This window comes from Hippocampus bargibanti, linkage group LG16, assembly GCF_051943395.1.
Source record: "Hippocampus bargibanti isolate YZ-2025 linkage group LG16, ASM5194339v1, whole genome shotgun sequence".
In the NCBI taxonomy this organism is placed as follows: Eukaryota; Metazoa; Chordata; class Actinopteri; order Syngnathiformes; family Syngnathidae; genus Hippocampus; species Hippocampus bargibanti.
The window spans coordinates 3,452,732-3,469,537 of NC_142749.1; the positions used below are offsets into that span (position 1 = coordinate 3,452,732).

The window sequence follows — 16,806 nt, forward strand, 5'->3', positions numbered from 1 at the left end:
GCACTCAGTAAAAGTGATTTTATAAATTATAGACGCAACTTGTCCGAAGGTGTCGGTTGTCCTTTAAAGGGATATTTTGCATTTGTTCTTATTTTGACTGTTGTTTGTCTGGCCGTGTTCACTTTGCTGAGGCAATGTTTCACTATTTCTGGAGAGCCTATTGTGTATGCTGACATCGATTTGAAGTTGGTTTTCTTTTTTAATATGTGTTTCATGTAGCATATTTTCCGCACTATGGAAACATACGGAAACATACGGAGCATAAGACAAACCTTCAATGAACGGCCCATTTTAAAACAGTTATATATACTGCACAGCACATAGAATAGAAGCTACAGTGGTTGTAGTTACTTCATGCATCCACTCGATGAAGCTACGCTAAAGGGAACACAATACAATACAAATTTATGTTGGCACAACTGCTGCAGCTAAAACAAAACACTTTACAGAACATTTAATAAAGTACATCCAGAAAATACTGAGCATATATAAGGAATATTATATTAGAAGGTGCACCTGTTAGATTTCTAGAAAAGTGAATATTGCTTTATATCTCACCTTTAAACTAGTAGACATAGTGTCAAAATAACAGCCAATACATTTTCAAAATTGCTCGAAAAAGTGGTGCACATGTAGTTGAAATCTTTCTTGGGTGAACATAACATCTTGGAGTCTGGGTGTCTGGTTTTATTTACATGTAACTGCAGCATTTGATACAATAGATCACAGTATTCTATTGTCTTGTTTGCAGCACTAGGTGGGCATTACCGGTAGTGCACTTGAATTGTTTATGTCCTACCTTTCTGACAACCTTTTGTGTTTGCCTTGGCTGCTCTGGGTCACGTACTTCCGGTTTGTCATGTGGTGTTCCACAGGGCTCAATTTTGGGGCCTATGTTGTTCTCCCTATACCTGCTCCAATTGGGTTCCATCTTAAGGAAACATATTTCCTTCCGCAGATGACTGTCAGATCTATTTCCCACTGAGCAAAAAAGGCACTTTTTCGTTAAGGCCACTTTTATCCTGCCTGGAGGAAATCAAAACCTGGATGGCACAAAACTTCTTGAACTTCAATGAAAATAAGACAGAAGTTGGTCCCAGTGGCCCATGTACATGTCATCTTGTAGACTTGGGCTCCCTGGATGCTTATCTGAAGTCAACAGTCTCAAACCTGGGTCTTACACTTGACAATGACTTTTAACTTGGCCAACAAATTGGTGCTGTTGTTAAATACAGCGTCTTTCATTTTAAGCAGCTGGCTAAAATAAAATCGCTCCATTGTCATGAACACCTTGAATCAGTAATTCATGCCTTTGACACATCTCTGCTCAATTACTGTAATGTGCTTTACTTTAGTGTCAGCCAATCCTCCATGAAGCATCTCCAGCTGGTCCAGAATACTGCTGCTCGCCTCTTGACTGGAACTCGCAAGAGGGAGCACATAACTCCTACGCTGGCATCCCTTCACTGGCTCCCTGTACATTTAAGAGTTCTTTTTAGGATCTTATTTGTCTTCAAATCTTCAAATGACCTCGCTACTCCTTACCTCTCTGAGCTCATCCAATACTACACACCTTCCCGACGCCTCTGGTCTGCTGACCAGACATTATTAGATGTGCTAAAAACTAAACGGCGGTTCAGAGGGGATCGAGCCTTTTCCTGGTCCCACTCTCTGGAAAGACCTGCCACTGAACATTTAAGCCTCCTCGCTGCCCATCTTTAAAACTCGTTCAAAACTCACCACTACTCTTTGGCATTTTACTTAACATGATTCCGTTTGATATTGGTTTCACTCCCTGGTGCTTACTACTATCTTTGTGACTGCTTTATTTTCTGTATTTATGATAGCTGTCCATGTTCAATGCTTTGATACAGCTACAGCTATTGTTAAAGTGCGATATAAATCAATATGTATTGTATTGCATTTTATTTGATGTAAAATTGAGTCTTTTGTTTTCTGTAGCTCTCAGAATCAGAATCATCTTTATTGCCAAGTATGTAGGACACACAAGGAATTTGTTTCCGGTAGAACACGCTGCACTAGTATCGTTGTCAAAAAAACTGCTAAGTGGCACTATACAGTTCCATTTTGGCTACTGTTGAAAGAGTTCAAAGAGTTAATGGCTTGGGGGAAGAAGCTGTTTAAATGTCTGCTGGATTTGGTGCGCATGGATCGGTAGCGCCTGCCTGAGGGGAGTAGCTGGAAAAGGTGGTGGGCAGGGTGCGGAGGGTCCAGTAGGATTTTCCGCGCCCTAGTTTGGATTCTTGCAGTGTGCAAGTCCTGGAGAGTGGGTAGGGCGGTGCCAATGATTTTTTCCGCCGTCCTAACTGTCCGTTGAAGTCGGATTTTGTCCATTTTTGTGGCGGCCCCGAACCAAACGGTGATGGAAGAACACAGGATGGATTCGATGACAGCCGTGTAGAAATGTTGCAGCACCTCCTGTGGCAGGCCATGCTTCTTTAGCAGCCTCAGGAAGTACATTCTCTGTTGGGCCTTTTTCAGGATAGAGTTGGTGTTGACCTCCCACTTCATGTCCTGGGAGACTGTGATTCCCAGGAACTTGAAGGTCTCAACGGTTGACACCAGGCAGTTGGATAGTGTGAGGGGTAGCTGTGGTGATGGATGTTTCCTGAAGTCCACCATCATCTCAACTGTCTTGAGTGTGTTCAGCTCCAGGTTGTGACGGCTGCACCAGAGCTCCAGCTGCTCCACTTGTTGTCGGTACGCAGACTCGTCGCCGTCTTTGATGAGACCGATGACCGTGGTGTCGTCTGCGAACTTTATGAATTTGACAGCTGGGTGCGTTGAGGTGCAGTCGTTCGTGTAGAGAGAGAAGAGCAATGGAGAGAGGACGCATCCCTGCGGGGCTCCAGTGCTCGTGGTTCGTGTTGTGGATGATATATTTCCCAGTCTGACCTGTTGTGTCCGTCCTGTCAGGAAGCTGAGGGTCCACTGGCAGATCGTGGGGGACACACCAAGCTGGAGAAGTTTGGGGATGAGGAGTTCTGGGATGATGGTATTGAACGCAGAGCTGTAGTCCACAAACAGGATCCTTGCGTAGGTTCCTGTGTTGTCAAGGTGGTCGAGGATGTGGTGCAGTCCGATGTTGACTGCATCCTCCACAGACCTGTTTGCCCGGTAGGCAAACTGAAGAGGATCTAGCAGAGGTCCGGTGATGTTCTTTAGGTGGTTCAGCACGAGGCGTTCAAAGGACTTCATGACCACAGACGTCAGAGCGACAGGTCTATAGTCGTTCAATCCCGAGGGTGCTGGTTTCTTTGGAACTGGGACGATAGTAGACTGTTTGAAGCAGGATGGGACTTCATACTGCTCCAGGGATCTGTTGAAGATTTGTGTGAAGACCGGAGCCAGCTGGTCAGCGCAGACTCTCAGGCAGGAGGGGGACACTCTGTCAGGTCCTGCAGCTGTCTTGATCTTTTGCTGCTTGAAGAGCCGTCTAACGTCCAGTTCGTGGATCTGTAGGGCAGAGGGCGGAGATACGGTAGTTTCTGGTAATGGTGGGCAGACCGGGGAAATGGTGGTGTCCTTTTCAAATCGGCAAAAGTATGTATTTAACTCATCAGCCATACCATTGTTGTACACTGCTTGGGGGGAAGGTAAACGATAATTTGTTATTGCTTTCAGGCCATTCCACACCGATGCAGAGTCGTTAGCGGAGAACTGTTTGTTAAGCCTCTCCGCATAACTTTTCTTTGCGATGTTAATTTCCTTCGTCAGCCTGTTTCGGGCGAGTTTGTAAACTGCTCGATCGCCGCTTTTAAATGCGGATTCTTTCTCTTTCCTAAGCTGCCTGAGTTTGGGAGTGAACCATGGCTTGTTGTTGTTGAATGAGCGGAAGGACTTTGTTGGTACACACATGTCCTCACAGAAACTGATGTATGATGTTACAGTGTCTGTGTATTCATCCAATGTGCCCGTTGAAGTTTCAAAGACGCTCCAATCAGTGCAGTCTAAGCATTCTTGTAGCGATAACTTTGCTTCATCTGTCCATGTTTTAACTGTCTTGACTACCGGTTTTACACATTTGAGTTTCTGTTTGTATGTGGGAATTAAGTGGATTAAATAGTGGTCAGAAAGACCCAATGCTGCATGCGCAACAGACCGGTATGCGCCTTTGAGTGCTGTGTAACAATGATCTAGAATGTTTTCTCCTCTGGTGAAACAGTCAATATGCTGCTTATATTTGGGAAGTTCACGGTTCAAACGTGTTTGATTAAAATCGCCCAAAATGATCAGGGGTGATTCTGGATATTTTAGTTCGAGATGGTTTACATGGTCCGCTAGCGTTTGTATACACGCGTTAGCATTAGCTTGTGGCGCGATGTACACGGCAACGAGAATAAAGGAAGCGAACTCACGTGGCGAGTAGAATGGCTTGCAGTTGAGAGACAGCGATTCCAAACCAGGGCTGCAGTGTGCGTCGAGCATCGTGACATCGGTGCACCATTCTTCGTTGATGTAGAAGCATAGTCCACCGCCTTTGGATTTCCCCGATTGCTCCGTATCACGGTCGGCCCGAAGGAGACGGAATCCGGGTAGGTGTAGTGCGGAATCCGGGTGGCGGTCACTGAGCCAAGTCTCAGTGAAGCACAGCGCAGCAGAGCGGGCAAACGTTTTATTGGTCTTTGTGAGAAGCAGAAGTTCGTCCATCTTGTTTGGTAGTGAGCGTAGATTAGCGAGGTGGATCGATGGGAGCGGCGTTCGAAATCCACGCTGCCGAAGCTTGACGAGAACGCCGGCTCGCTTCCCCCTCTTACGCCGGCGTCTCAAAGCTCCGTACAGAGCTGCTACGCCGCTCGCGAGCAGCCCCGAAAAACCTTGTAGATTTTGGTGTGTCGGTGAAAATAGTCCAAGAGTGGATTCCCCAATGCTCAGTAACTCTTCCCTCGTGTAACTGAGTCGCGTAGGATCGCAAAAAAACAAATGAAAATGACAAAACCAGGAACAATACTAGGGAGCGTGTCACCGAGGCTGCCATCCGCGGCGCCATCTTGGTAATAATCTCTCTCCCCACTGAAATCCAACAAACACAATGAACAGATCTCTATAATTAATGCGATAAGTAAAAAATGGTGCGGCCCGGTAGTCGAGTGGTTAGAATGCCAAATTCACAGTGCAGAGGTTGTAAGTTCAAGACCCAGTCCTCCCTGTATGGAGTTTGCATGTTCTTCCCGGGCGTGGTGTGAGTGTGAGTGCAGATTGTTGTCTCTGTGTGCCCTGCAATTGGCGATCAACCAATTCAGAGTGTCTCCTACCTAGTGCCTGAAGATGGCTGGGAATAGGCTCCAGCACCCCCTGTGACCCTAATGAGGATAAAGCAGTCTGGAAAATGGATGGATGGAAGTCAAAAATGTCTTGAGCTCATTCAAATTACAAATTAACAAATATGTGCAAAGGTAGTAGTTGAATTTTATAAGTTGCATCATAGTTGCATAAAACCATGTATTTTGTATTTGTTTCGGAAATATCTTCTATTAAAACAAGTCAACGAGCTTCACTGGCACGCTCAAATGACATTTACTTGCTAGTAGACTGCTGGATAATTGGAGTCTCCAAGGGTTAGGGTTTGACCCCCACACGTTCTAACGTAGCATGTAACGAGACGCCGTCTGCTGCGCTTTGATGATTTGCATCACCGATCGGCAGGAATATTTGAAACGAGGTCAACAACAGAGAATGCAGTGTCGGTTGGTGCATGCCCTTTTCCTTGGTCATATCATTCTCCTTTTTCATCCAATTCTGCCGCCAAGAACCTTATCTAGGTCTGCCATCTGTCTTAGCATTTAAGAAGACAGCACAGTATTAGACTCAAGCTCTCTAATTTTATTCAGTCCTAGAGTTTGGGCAACTCCCCCCGCCCCATTAAACCCGGCCGCGTCTTCATTTTGATTAAAGCGCCTGCTGATGGGCTAACACTCGAACTGAAGATAATACATCAACATGCTTCACGATCCACCAGCTCTTTTAAATCCAGAAGCTGCTGGTGTTCCAGTTTAGATTTTTTTTCTTCATTGAAAAGCGGTTCCCTTGCCCCTGTTGCCAAAGTGGTTGATCTCCTTATCACACTGCTCAATGCACGAGGTACTGTACCTGGATTTCAAAATATGAACAAAGAAATACAGTGCATGGAAGAGGAATGGTGTTTTTTTATTATTTTGCTATTTTAAATTTCGGGAAAAATGTTATAAACAAATTCATGGTTGTGCTATGGGCTTGTGGCGTCACCGGTGCGCACCGCAGCTTTAAGCTTTAATGTCTTTCAATTCCTTGATCTCATATGACGCATATCACAGGCTTGACAATGGTATAAAAGCAGCTGTCGTGGGACAGGGAGATTCAGACTCATCTCGGACTCAGACCCAGACAGACGCACCGCTCGCAGAGACCTGCTCAGCATCGCACGGAGTTTCACAGCACGACTTGCTCGACTCTAAGCCACGATCAAGCTCTGCGCATCATCTGCCTGGAAGATCTGACATCGAACCTACTTACAAATAAAGAGAAACATCAAACTCTTTAGGCTCACCAGTTTCATCCATAGTGGCTAATCTGTACATGGAAGAGATGGAGAAACAGGCCCTCACATCCTTCCCGGGGACAAAACCTAGACACTGGTTTAGATATGTGGACGATACTTTTGTCATAATTAAAAAACAAGAAATTCAATCCTTCACAGATCACCTCAACTCTGTAGACATCAAATAAATTTACTTGTGAGGACATTAAAGAGAACCAACTAGCCTTCTTGGATTGTAAAGTAATTATAAAAGAGGACAGAGCGCTAAAAACACAAGTCTTTAGGAAGGCTACGCACACTGACCAATACTTACTTTTTGACTGTAACCACCCTTTACAACACAAATTAGGAGTTATCAGAACCCTCCAGCATAGGGCTAAACTAATACCAACTAGCATTGAAGGTAGAGAAAAGGAGTCAAAACATATCAGGCGAGCACTCACTAACTGTGGGTACCCTCAGTGGTCATTCAACAAATGTCAGAAAGAAAGAATAGGGAATGAAACCAATAATTCTCAAGATACAAAAATGAGAGGAGTAGCAGTACCTTACATTGCAGGAGTTTCTGAAAAATTACAAAGAGTCCTTTGGCAACACAAAATTCCTACTTATTTCAAACCGATAAACACGTTAAGGCAAAAATTAGTGCATCCAAAAGATAGGCTACCAAATGAAAAACAAAGTAATGTAGTTTATTCCATAGATTGTAAGAATGAAAATTGTAAAGAGCAGTACATTGGGGAGACTCAACAAATTCTCAAAAAAAGACTTTATCAACATCGCAGGGATAATACAAGTAGGCCTCAATCGGCACCTAAAAGCTAGCAACCACTCATTTGACGACAATGAGGTTAAAATATTAGCGAAAGAACATAGATGGTTTGAAAGGGGGCTAAAAGAAGCGATTCTTATAAAACAACAAAATCCTTCATTAAACCGGTCTGGTGGGGTGAGGTTCAATTTGGATCGTTCATACAATAGCCTGCTTAGGCAAAACAGGTTAGGCAACATTCGTAATGCTGATGAGGTGATACCGGTGGGAGTGGGGGAAATGGGCCGATTGTACAGATGACGGCTGAAGAAACCTTCTCATCGATGGACCACTCCTGTACGACAGAGCTTACACAGACGTATTTTGCTAAAGGAATCCTAATTTCAACATCAGAAATTCAAGAGAGGTCTTGGCAGTGTCCTTTCCACGATAAGCTTGGCACCATGCTTCCCAGCCAATTTAAGAGTCTTGTGGCCTTTAGAAGGTATGAATACTCTTGATTGGTCCTGTGTGCTGCAACACTTGCTCCACCATCAAAAAAAAAAAAAAAAAAAAAAAACACGAGATATTATACTATGCCTGCACGATAAAAAAAGAAACTGAACTGGAAATGTTTTTCGAACAGTACCAATTCTATGTTCCCCAAGGCTACATACCCAACACTCACACACACATACACACACACACACACACACACACACACACGCACACACAAGCACGCACGCATGCACACACAACACATACACACACTGTCATGATCTGGTTGGCGACCAACGGGGGGCGCTGGTCGTCCCTATCAGATTGGCGACCAATGGGTAGCGACGTCAGTCCTGCCTGCAGCCTCACAGGTGCTGGTCGTTTTAATCACTGACACTTAAAAGGACACCCGGCACGACCATCCGGTGTCGGTTCATTGTTTGCTTCATGTTTGTTGCATGCATTGTGTATGCTGTGCATGTGTTTGTTTAACCTTGGCGGACTTTTACTTTTGGTCTTCTTTTGATACTTTGTATTTTTTCTGTTCAGATGATTTTGATGTTTTACATTTTGTTCCTGCTGACCTTAATTTTAATACAATTTGTCAAACAACTTCCTGCTCCCTCCTGCCTGCTTCTTGGGATCCGCACCCGCCATTACCATCTCGCAAAACGTGACACACACGTTTGCAATATGTGTTAAAGAGAAATCTGTCAGTAAGAGTCTTGATGCAACTAAAGCAAAGAAATAGGTTGTTGAAAGTCATTAAAATTACAAGCCAATACACTCAAGCCATTGGTTGAATTTAATGGATAAGTGTCCTCATTTTTACTAACTCACTCAAAAAAAATCCCCACACATACAAAATTCTCACATACAAAATTCTCAATGAAGAAAAACTATTTCCCCTTGAATTTGTCCCCTCGGTCTATCAGCTATTGGAGGCAACTGGCAGGTTGAAACAGTGAAGACAAATCCAATAAAAGCAAATAGTTAGTAAAATAGTAAATAGTAAAAAAATTACATGCACATGCCCAAATAGATAGCCAAACAGGTAATCCAAAAAAGGAATGAGACCAAAATCATTAATGCTTGAAAACCGCCTTGGATGAGACAACCCTCCCTGGGTAAAAGTGCACAAATCCAAATTTAATTCAGTCAGAAACTGGAACAATCTATGAAATATTTGAGGAGGACAAACGGACATGCCCCCACAATTCTGCAATTCTTTGAACTTAACTAGTGATTGCCGAGACAGCAAATGAGAGACAAAGGCACGTATGATGGTCAAAACACCTTTCCAAACAACCATTCAAAATGTAATTGTTGAGACTGTTACGTATTAATATTGTGTCTAACGTTGCGTATGACAAAGCAAAATCCAACATAAATGATTTGAAATGACTTTTCTTTTGTTGTTTGTGCTCCTGAAATGATGGTAACCCACCTTGAATGATGTCATAAAATTTTGAATCGTAATTTTCAGTCTGATGTTAGATCAGATTTGAGAAGTAAAGATGGGAGAGGTTCAGATCGAGAAAAAAATGATGTTCCAAGAAACACAGAGAGCTGGAGGACACCGATGGGCAGAAGTGGCTTCACAAACTCTTGATGTTGTCAAAGATCATGACACATGACACTAAGCAGACATGGCAGGAGGGCACACTATCCCCCCCATATGAAGAAAAAGTAGAAAAAGAATACTTATAACCAGTACTAAAAAAAATATTACTGTTACGTACCAGTTAACTCATTCACTGCCAGACGATGTGCAATTCAGCGTCAGAAACCTTAGATTTCTTCCTTTATCAGAGTGTATTGGTAAATTATATGGATCTGGAGTTATCTGAGCTTGAAATGGAGGCGGATGTACAAAATACAATACCATACATACACATTGATTTATACAGCGCTTTAACAGTACTGAAGCTGTAAAAAGGTGCTAACATTTGCTAAGGCAAATGCTGCCCCCTTGTGGAGGGGAAAACATTGCTACAGGTCTGCCCAGAGCTTTATCGGCTCCCCGCAAGAAAAAAACAAAACCCGAACAAATTCGGGAATGGAGGTCCACATCATGCTTTTCAATAATAATAATAATAATAATAATAATAATAATAATAATAATAATAATAATAATTGTTAGGGTAATTCGCCATACAAACATCTCTAAACATCGCTCTGTAGTCTTTGTTTACATTTTGAACTTCCTCATACGTCATATCTTTCCTACACGATGTCGCATTTTCATTACGTCACATCCTGTCGCGTCATTACTATGCGCCACATAAATACTCCTGCGGCCCGTTCGTCTCTCTCTCTCTCCATGCTCGCTCCTCCGTCCGCACCGCAATGCCCGTGCTCTCCCAATTAAATCAACTTTCTGTTCAAGACCTGGCCCCCTGATGATTTAACCATCGATCTACACCCGTCGAAGCAATGAACCAAGGGCGAACGATAAAAAATAACCCAACAACAATAATAATAATAATAATAATAAATTTTATTTCAAGCACATTTCAAAGCTCTCAAGGACACTTTACATTCACAGACAAGTATAGATACAAAAATAAATAAAAAACAATTGTAAATAGAATGCAATAAATGAAATACAATTATGAATAGAAAAAAAGAGACAGAGCTACACAGAAAATGCAATTTTAAATAGGTGGGGTTTGAGATTCCTAATACATTTGAGAATGACAGTGAATTACTGGTAGCACGTCACAGTGGGTGGCTGCTAACCAGGTCTACCTTACAGTTGCAGAGATCCTGGGGGTTGAAATGTGTCAAGTTTGGGCACCCCTCTATACGCCACCCGAGAGTTTTCTTCTGATATTCCGGTTCCTTCATAAAACATTCTAATTTGTGTGTCAATGTGTATCATGCAATTGGCTGGTGTTCAGTTCAGGGTGTCACCAGCCGATTTCGCAAAGACAGTTGGGATAGGCTTCAGCATGCCCGTGACCCTTGTTGATATTGAACGTTTCCTTTTGGAATGAATGGGAATGTTTGTTTGAAAATGTTACATTTCGGCGAACACTGGGAATTTCTGTAATAAGAAAAATACTGGCTTTCGTGAATTCAGACAAGTTGTTGGAATTGTAATAATGAGAATCTGATGGATTGTGGAACATGGAAGTAACTGCAGTCCAAATGTGTGCATAGCTGGAGTTTTGCACTGCACTTATACATTACTGTAGTGTTCAAAAACGTTATGGAATGAATGTGATTTTGGTAGGCAACACAACTTCTGACAACACAAACACCCAAGTTTTGAGTGCCAAACACGATTTCTTGGTGGAACCTGAGCTTTGAGATAATATTGCTGGGATTGTCTGATATTTCTCCCAAAGTGAATTCATGAATTCCGTGTAGTGGTGTGGTGCATGGTCGGCACCAAAAGATTCTAAGCCAGTCATGGGCAAACTACGGCCCGCGGGCCACATACGGCCCGTTAGGCTTTCTAATCCGGCCCGCCGAACTTGCCCAAATTATAGTACAAACAGTGTCTAAAACTCATGACAAAAAGTTAGCGAACAACAGGGAAGACAACTGAAAATTAGCCTGCCCCATTTTTCACAACTTGAAGCACAATGAGACAACTAATCACATTAAAAAACATTGTAACAAAGTATAAAGTTTTTTTTTAAATCAAGAATGCACCTACTACGAATGCTACCTTACTTAATTTACAGTAAATGTGCATGGCTGTAGATTTTGCTGCAGTAGTCGATTGTCATTGCGGTGCACAATGCAACGTTTGCATTGCTTCCTACAAGCCACTAAGCCTCTTTCACAAGTCTCACGTACACTTTAGAGTCACGGTTTAATGTAAATTTACGTTTTTTAGCGTCACATATGTTGTTAGCTTCTTTTGAATCTTTCTTCTGGTCTGAGGTTCTGTGCATCTATTTTGGAAAATGACATGCAATTGCTTGCGAAAGTCCGGAAGAAAGAAGCAGGCTTCTGATTGGCTGCCTTGCCGAGTATGCAAATATCAACTGCAGGTAGTCTATGTTTGTGTGCTCGGCGACGGTACACGTGTATTGTTTGCGCGTGATGGCGAGGGCGTCAGTGAGGAGTTTGTTGAGCGCGCGGTCAGGACAAACCATCTATGATTTGGCGGAATTTAACACAAGTAGGTATTATTGAGCTTGAATATTTCGTTGTGTAATAATATGTTTTGAATTTTGAAAGTGATTCCATTTTTCAATAAATGTTGATTTCTTTAACTTTGCCCCTTCGATGGAAACTTATTAAAAACAGACGCAATCTTGATAAATCACTGTGCATGTTATTTTAATCTATTTCCATTTCCTCCTCCAAGTATCTGCGAAATAGTATGTAAACACCATATTCCTTGAGACAAATTTATTAACTGATCAGGGATATTTTTCACATTTGAAAGACAGTTAATAAATTGGGTTGCAGTGTTCTTACTGTGCTATGAGGTTTGTACATATGTACTACATTTAAAGGACAACCGGCACCATTTTTTGTTTTTGTTTCCCACTGACATCAGAAAAACGTTTTATAGCATCTAAAATACCCAAATCAGACAGGCTGATATTTTTAGTTAAATGAAAAACACAAATAAAAATGACTTCAAAATGAATCTGGAAATGGCCAGTTTCAGAAGGTCCCACCCCCTTGTTCGTGACGTCACGCCAAGACGTCTTGCCTTTGATCGAGAATCAAAACAATGGCTTCAGATTCGGAGAAGATGTTTTCTTGTTACTCATCCAGTTATGAATATGATTCAAATAGTTCGAAGGAGGAAAGCATAAATGTTTGCAATTGATCCAAGGAGTCCTCCCATATCAATTCGAGCCGTCAATGACAGCAATGTAGCACCCAGAAAATGCAGAACATTGCGCCCAAGCTCCGTTGGAAATGGGCTGATTTGTCAGCTGGGAATTTGTGTCAGCGGATATCAAATAAGTGTCTTGGTGCAACACACAACGATTCACCATGGCGTTATTTATGTGTTTTCCTTCTAATTTCACCATCAACACAGATCAACACGAAGTTTTCAGACCAAACAAAGTACCCAAAATGCATTGTATGTCGCTTTCTCGGTCAGGGGCGGTCCAAACGTGACGTCACATGGGGATCGTCATCAACTCGAAAACAAGACTTCATGAATATTCAGCGCAAGTCTTAAAACGTAAACTATAGCTGTATGCTGTGAAATCTTTGTAAAAGTCGAAGTCATTTGAAGTGATTTTATAAATTATGGACATAACTTGTTCAGAGCATTTCCGGCCCAAACACTCCCTCCGAATGCTCCTGGCCGGCCCCTCTGTCAAATTTTAGAACCCAATGCGGCCCGCGAATCAAAAAGCCACCCCTGTTCTAAGCTGTTCTGCTTTCTCCTCACCTCCTCACAAATGCAGAAAATATTTTCTTCACGGTGTGTCGCACTTAAATGAATAAAACAGCATCATCCCCAAGGGGAAAGATAATAAATTATGTCTTCTGAAGAAACTGAAGAAAACACAAACGCACACTTCGTGCTATACAATGTCTGGAAAGGACGACTTTTATGGATCAGCTATGAAAAGAAAAGAAAGGGATACCATTAAAGGCGGAATTTAGGTGACATTTTGGAAGGAGCCCTAATCTTGCCAGTGCACTGCAATTGTCTTTCAAAGCGTTTTATCAACAAAACCGGTCAATCCACTGGGGTAATTGTTATATATATATACACACACACTTCCCTTCAGGAAGGGCATCCGACGTAAAAGCTTGGCCAAAACAAACATGCAGATCGAACCTCTAAAGATGGAAGACACTGATTTGCTGTGGCGACCCCTTAAAGGGAACAGCCAAAAGGGAAACAACAACATTGCAATTATCCTTAATAACATATTTAGCACCACTCAGCAAAGTTACCTGCAGCTTTTACCATCTGGTCTGGGCCACAAGAGCAAAATAAAAAAGGGGATGATGATATGTGAACAGAAAACATTTTAACAGGTCTTTAGTCAATGAGTCATTGGTGACAAGCAGGCCGAAGAGCATTTTGAAGCAGCTATTTCCTGAAAGCCCTTGTAAGAATGATGTTGAAGTTAAAAAGGCATCTGAAAATGATGAATCATAACCTCACTGTGTGAAAGATTACACATTCTCCAATTCATTATTGGAAAAGCAACTTACTTTTTGATGCACATACACCCCTTTGCTGCTCACACGTAAGCACTTATGCACGCATGGTGTGATGAGCAACAGCCCTAATGGCCCCTAGGATGAATGAAACCGAAAAATAAAGTAGACAACCGAACTTGTGGGTTTGTGAGATGAAAATTACTGCCTACCTTTGTCAAAAATCATCATAACTCACGGTGATGCAGGTCATGTGCCACCGTAGTTTAAAGGTGACCTGCTTTTTTATTTCATATTTCAACTACTTTTTGTCGAAATGAGATTGATATAATGCAGAGGGTACAGTGTGCGCTGACACAAATATAATGTATAACATATTAGTAACACCCACACAGGCACATCAATGGTTTGCTTTTGTTTTTCCCCTCTTCATCCTTTACAACCAACTTGGGATCAGTCCACAAGCTACCGGTCGATCATGATTGACATATTCGGCAACCCTGCTTTTCGGTTTGTCTGTCTTTAACTAAGCAAGGTAACATTTACTGTGAAGCCATTGCCAAGCAGGAATTGTTGACACACGTGCTTCAATATATACAGTGACACTCATTTTGAATAAAAGTACAGCGATACCTCAGCTCACAAACTTAATTGGTTCCCAGAAAGTGTGTGTAAGGCGAAAAGTCCATCTGCCGAACATTTATTTTTCCCATAAGAAACAATTAAAAATGAAAATAATCCGTCCCAGGTCCCCATAAATTCATAAAACATAATTTTCTACTAAATAAGCCTTAAAACTACACAAAAAATACCTTTTTATGTATAATAAATGTGCTATTGTATTTTAATTAAAGAAATAAACTGTACTTTACAATAAAGTTGTTTTATTTACCTTCGTGATGGTCATTGATGTAGTTGCCTCTTGATGATATCCGAATGAAATTACTGTGCTTTCTCAGCGATAATACCCTCACTCACAATGTTTCCTGCTAGCTGCTTTTCATTAATCCAAATCAGTTTTCCAAAAGTTTTTTAACCTCTTCTATTGTCAAACACCCTTAGCCACACGTAGCAATGGTCGACTTAGCGTACTGGTTCTGGTACTGGGACGCTCATTATTTTGCTAAAGGAATCCTAATTTCAACATCAGAAAGTCACACAAATGCACACCTTGTTCGTGTTTTTCGTTGATCTCCTTCTTCTGCTCGACCGTAATTTTTTTGTGTCCTCTTCGGCTTAACACTAGCCTGTGGTGGGGTCTTTTTCGATCCCATAATAGCAAAAGTATGCCACTCAATAACAAACCACATCTGCACTCAAAGAAAGAGGGTGACGAAAACTAGTCCGCGAGTGTGGTGTGTGTGGTTTGGTTTTGTCTGCCGAAAACTTGTTTGTCTGCCAAGATTATATTCTCACGAATTTAATGTTCATAAAGCAAAATGTTCGTGAGCTATAGCGTTCATACACTGAGGGATCACTGGACTCTATTTGTAGTCATACACTATCTAAGGGGAAAAAAATATACGTTTTTCAACGTGTACTTGATATTATGGTGACTGCAGCCATCCAATTACTATAAAAAAAATTTTGATCCATATAGGGACCTACATTGGTTGCTTCCTGCACAACACCAGCGAGAGAGCCCTTGGAGGAATTATGCTTTATGACCTGCGGAAAATGACCAGCTCACTGTGTCAAGACACCTGCTCAGAAAGGTGATGCTTTTTTCATGGAGCCTGAATTGGAGGGAAACCACAGAAGCCTTGCTGTTTGAGTAAATGCTCCAGCTCTCAGTCTCCTTCATGAAAGCCTCCTTTGTGTTGAGCCAGTGCAGCACCAGGTGGCTCGATGACAGTAAAAGATGAGGCAGGGTGAAAGAAGCAAATATAAGGTCGGATGTGTGTGTGTGTGTGTGTGTGTGTGTGTGTGTGTGTGTGTGTGTGTGTGTGTGTGTGTGTGTGTGTGTGTGTGTGTGTGTGTGTGTGTGTGTGTGCGTGTGTGTGTGCGTGCATGTGTGGATGAGTGTACATTGGTGTATTTGAGGGGTTAATTCGACAACATCACTGGCTACAGCTACAGCTACACTTCATGAAATTTTGGATGAGAGCATGAAAAAAAACATGAAGAGGCAGGTGGATTTCTTCAAAGCAAAATCAAGAAAGGAATTATTCTGTTTTAGACTTTAACACCTAAGATGAATGCCCATTTGCCACTCACAGCTCAAACAATCTGACAAACCTCCTCCACATAGCCCCTTGGCTCCTGATATACACCAACTGAAATCCTGCTCGTTATCCAACTGGGCCAATTACTGCGACTGGCAAAAACTAAAAAGTCAAGGCAATTTATGAGGAAGCGTTAAACATAAGTATGTAAAAGTCAGGTTTGATGAGGTCTATGTCTTTGCCTAAGAACAGAGGATAACAATGGAATTGGTGAGAAGGAGCTGCAGCTGCCTACAGATTACAGGTGTGATAGCTCAAAAAACAAATATGGTAGATGAGTAAAGGAGGATATGGTATAATGATCACATCATGTACTATAGATTACATGAGAGGCGATTTGACACAAGGGATGTATTGAAATGATCACAAATGTCCTGTGCAATGTGCATTGCCTGAAGGTAATCAATCGAATGACTACTTTGGGTGATAACTCAAGATAATTACTGTTTTTTTTTTAATCTTTTTTTTGTCGGTGTGTGCTGTTAGTGGGTATCAGTTTGCAGGATTGGAGTATGGTGCCGAATGTCACTGTGGGAACAGAATCAATAGCCCTCAGGTTGCTGAGGAGGATTGTAGTCTGGCATGCCGCGGTGAGAGGGCTTCTGCTTGTGGCGGCGTGGGACGTCTCTCTATTTACAAGGTGCAGGAGCTGATGCCCGGTCACCGAAAATGTGAGTAAAGTGTTACAG

At 42.1% G+C, this 16,806-nt stretch overlaps 1 protein-coding gene across 6 annotated transcripts in view; it reads left to right on the forward strand.

Annotated features, from left to right (window-relative positions):
* The window catches only part of LOC148886124 (sialate:O-sulfotransferase 1-like), a 100,115-nt gene that overhangs the window by 21,204 nt on the left and 62,105 nt on the right, over positions 1 to 16,806 (forward strand). For 5 of the 6 annotated variants that reach the window (XR_016117852.1, XM_089017058.1, XM_089017053.1 and 2 more), the window contains 2 exons: positions 15,493 to 15,607; positions 16,604 to 16,788. The exons of the other annotated variant lie outside the window; for it this stretch is intronic. Coding sequence is in view for 4 of the 5 variants with exons in the window: in XM_089017058.1 (XP_088873184.1) it covers positions 15,493 to 15,607; positions 16,604 to 16,788 (300 nt within the window). In the remaining variant the exon portion in view is untranslated. The remainder of the gene's footprint in view (positions 1 to 15,492; positions 15,608 to 16,603; positions 16,789 to 16,806) is intronic. 6 annotated transcript variants of the gene reach the window in all.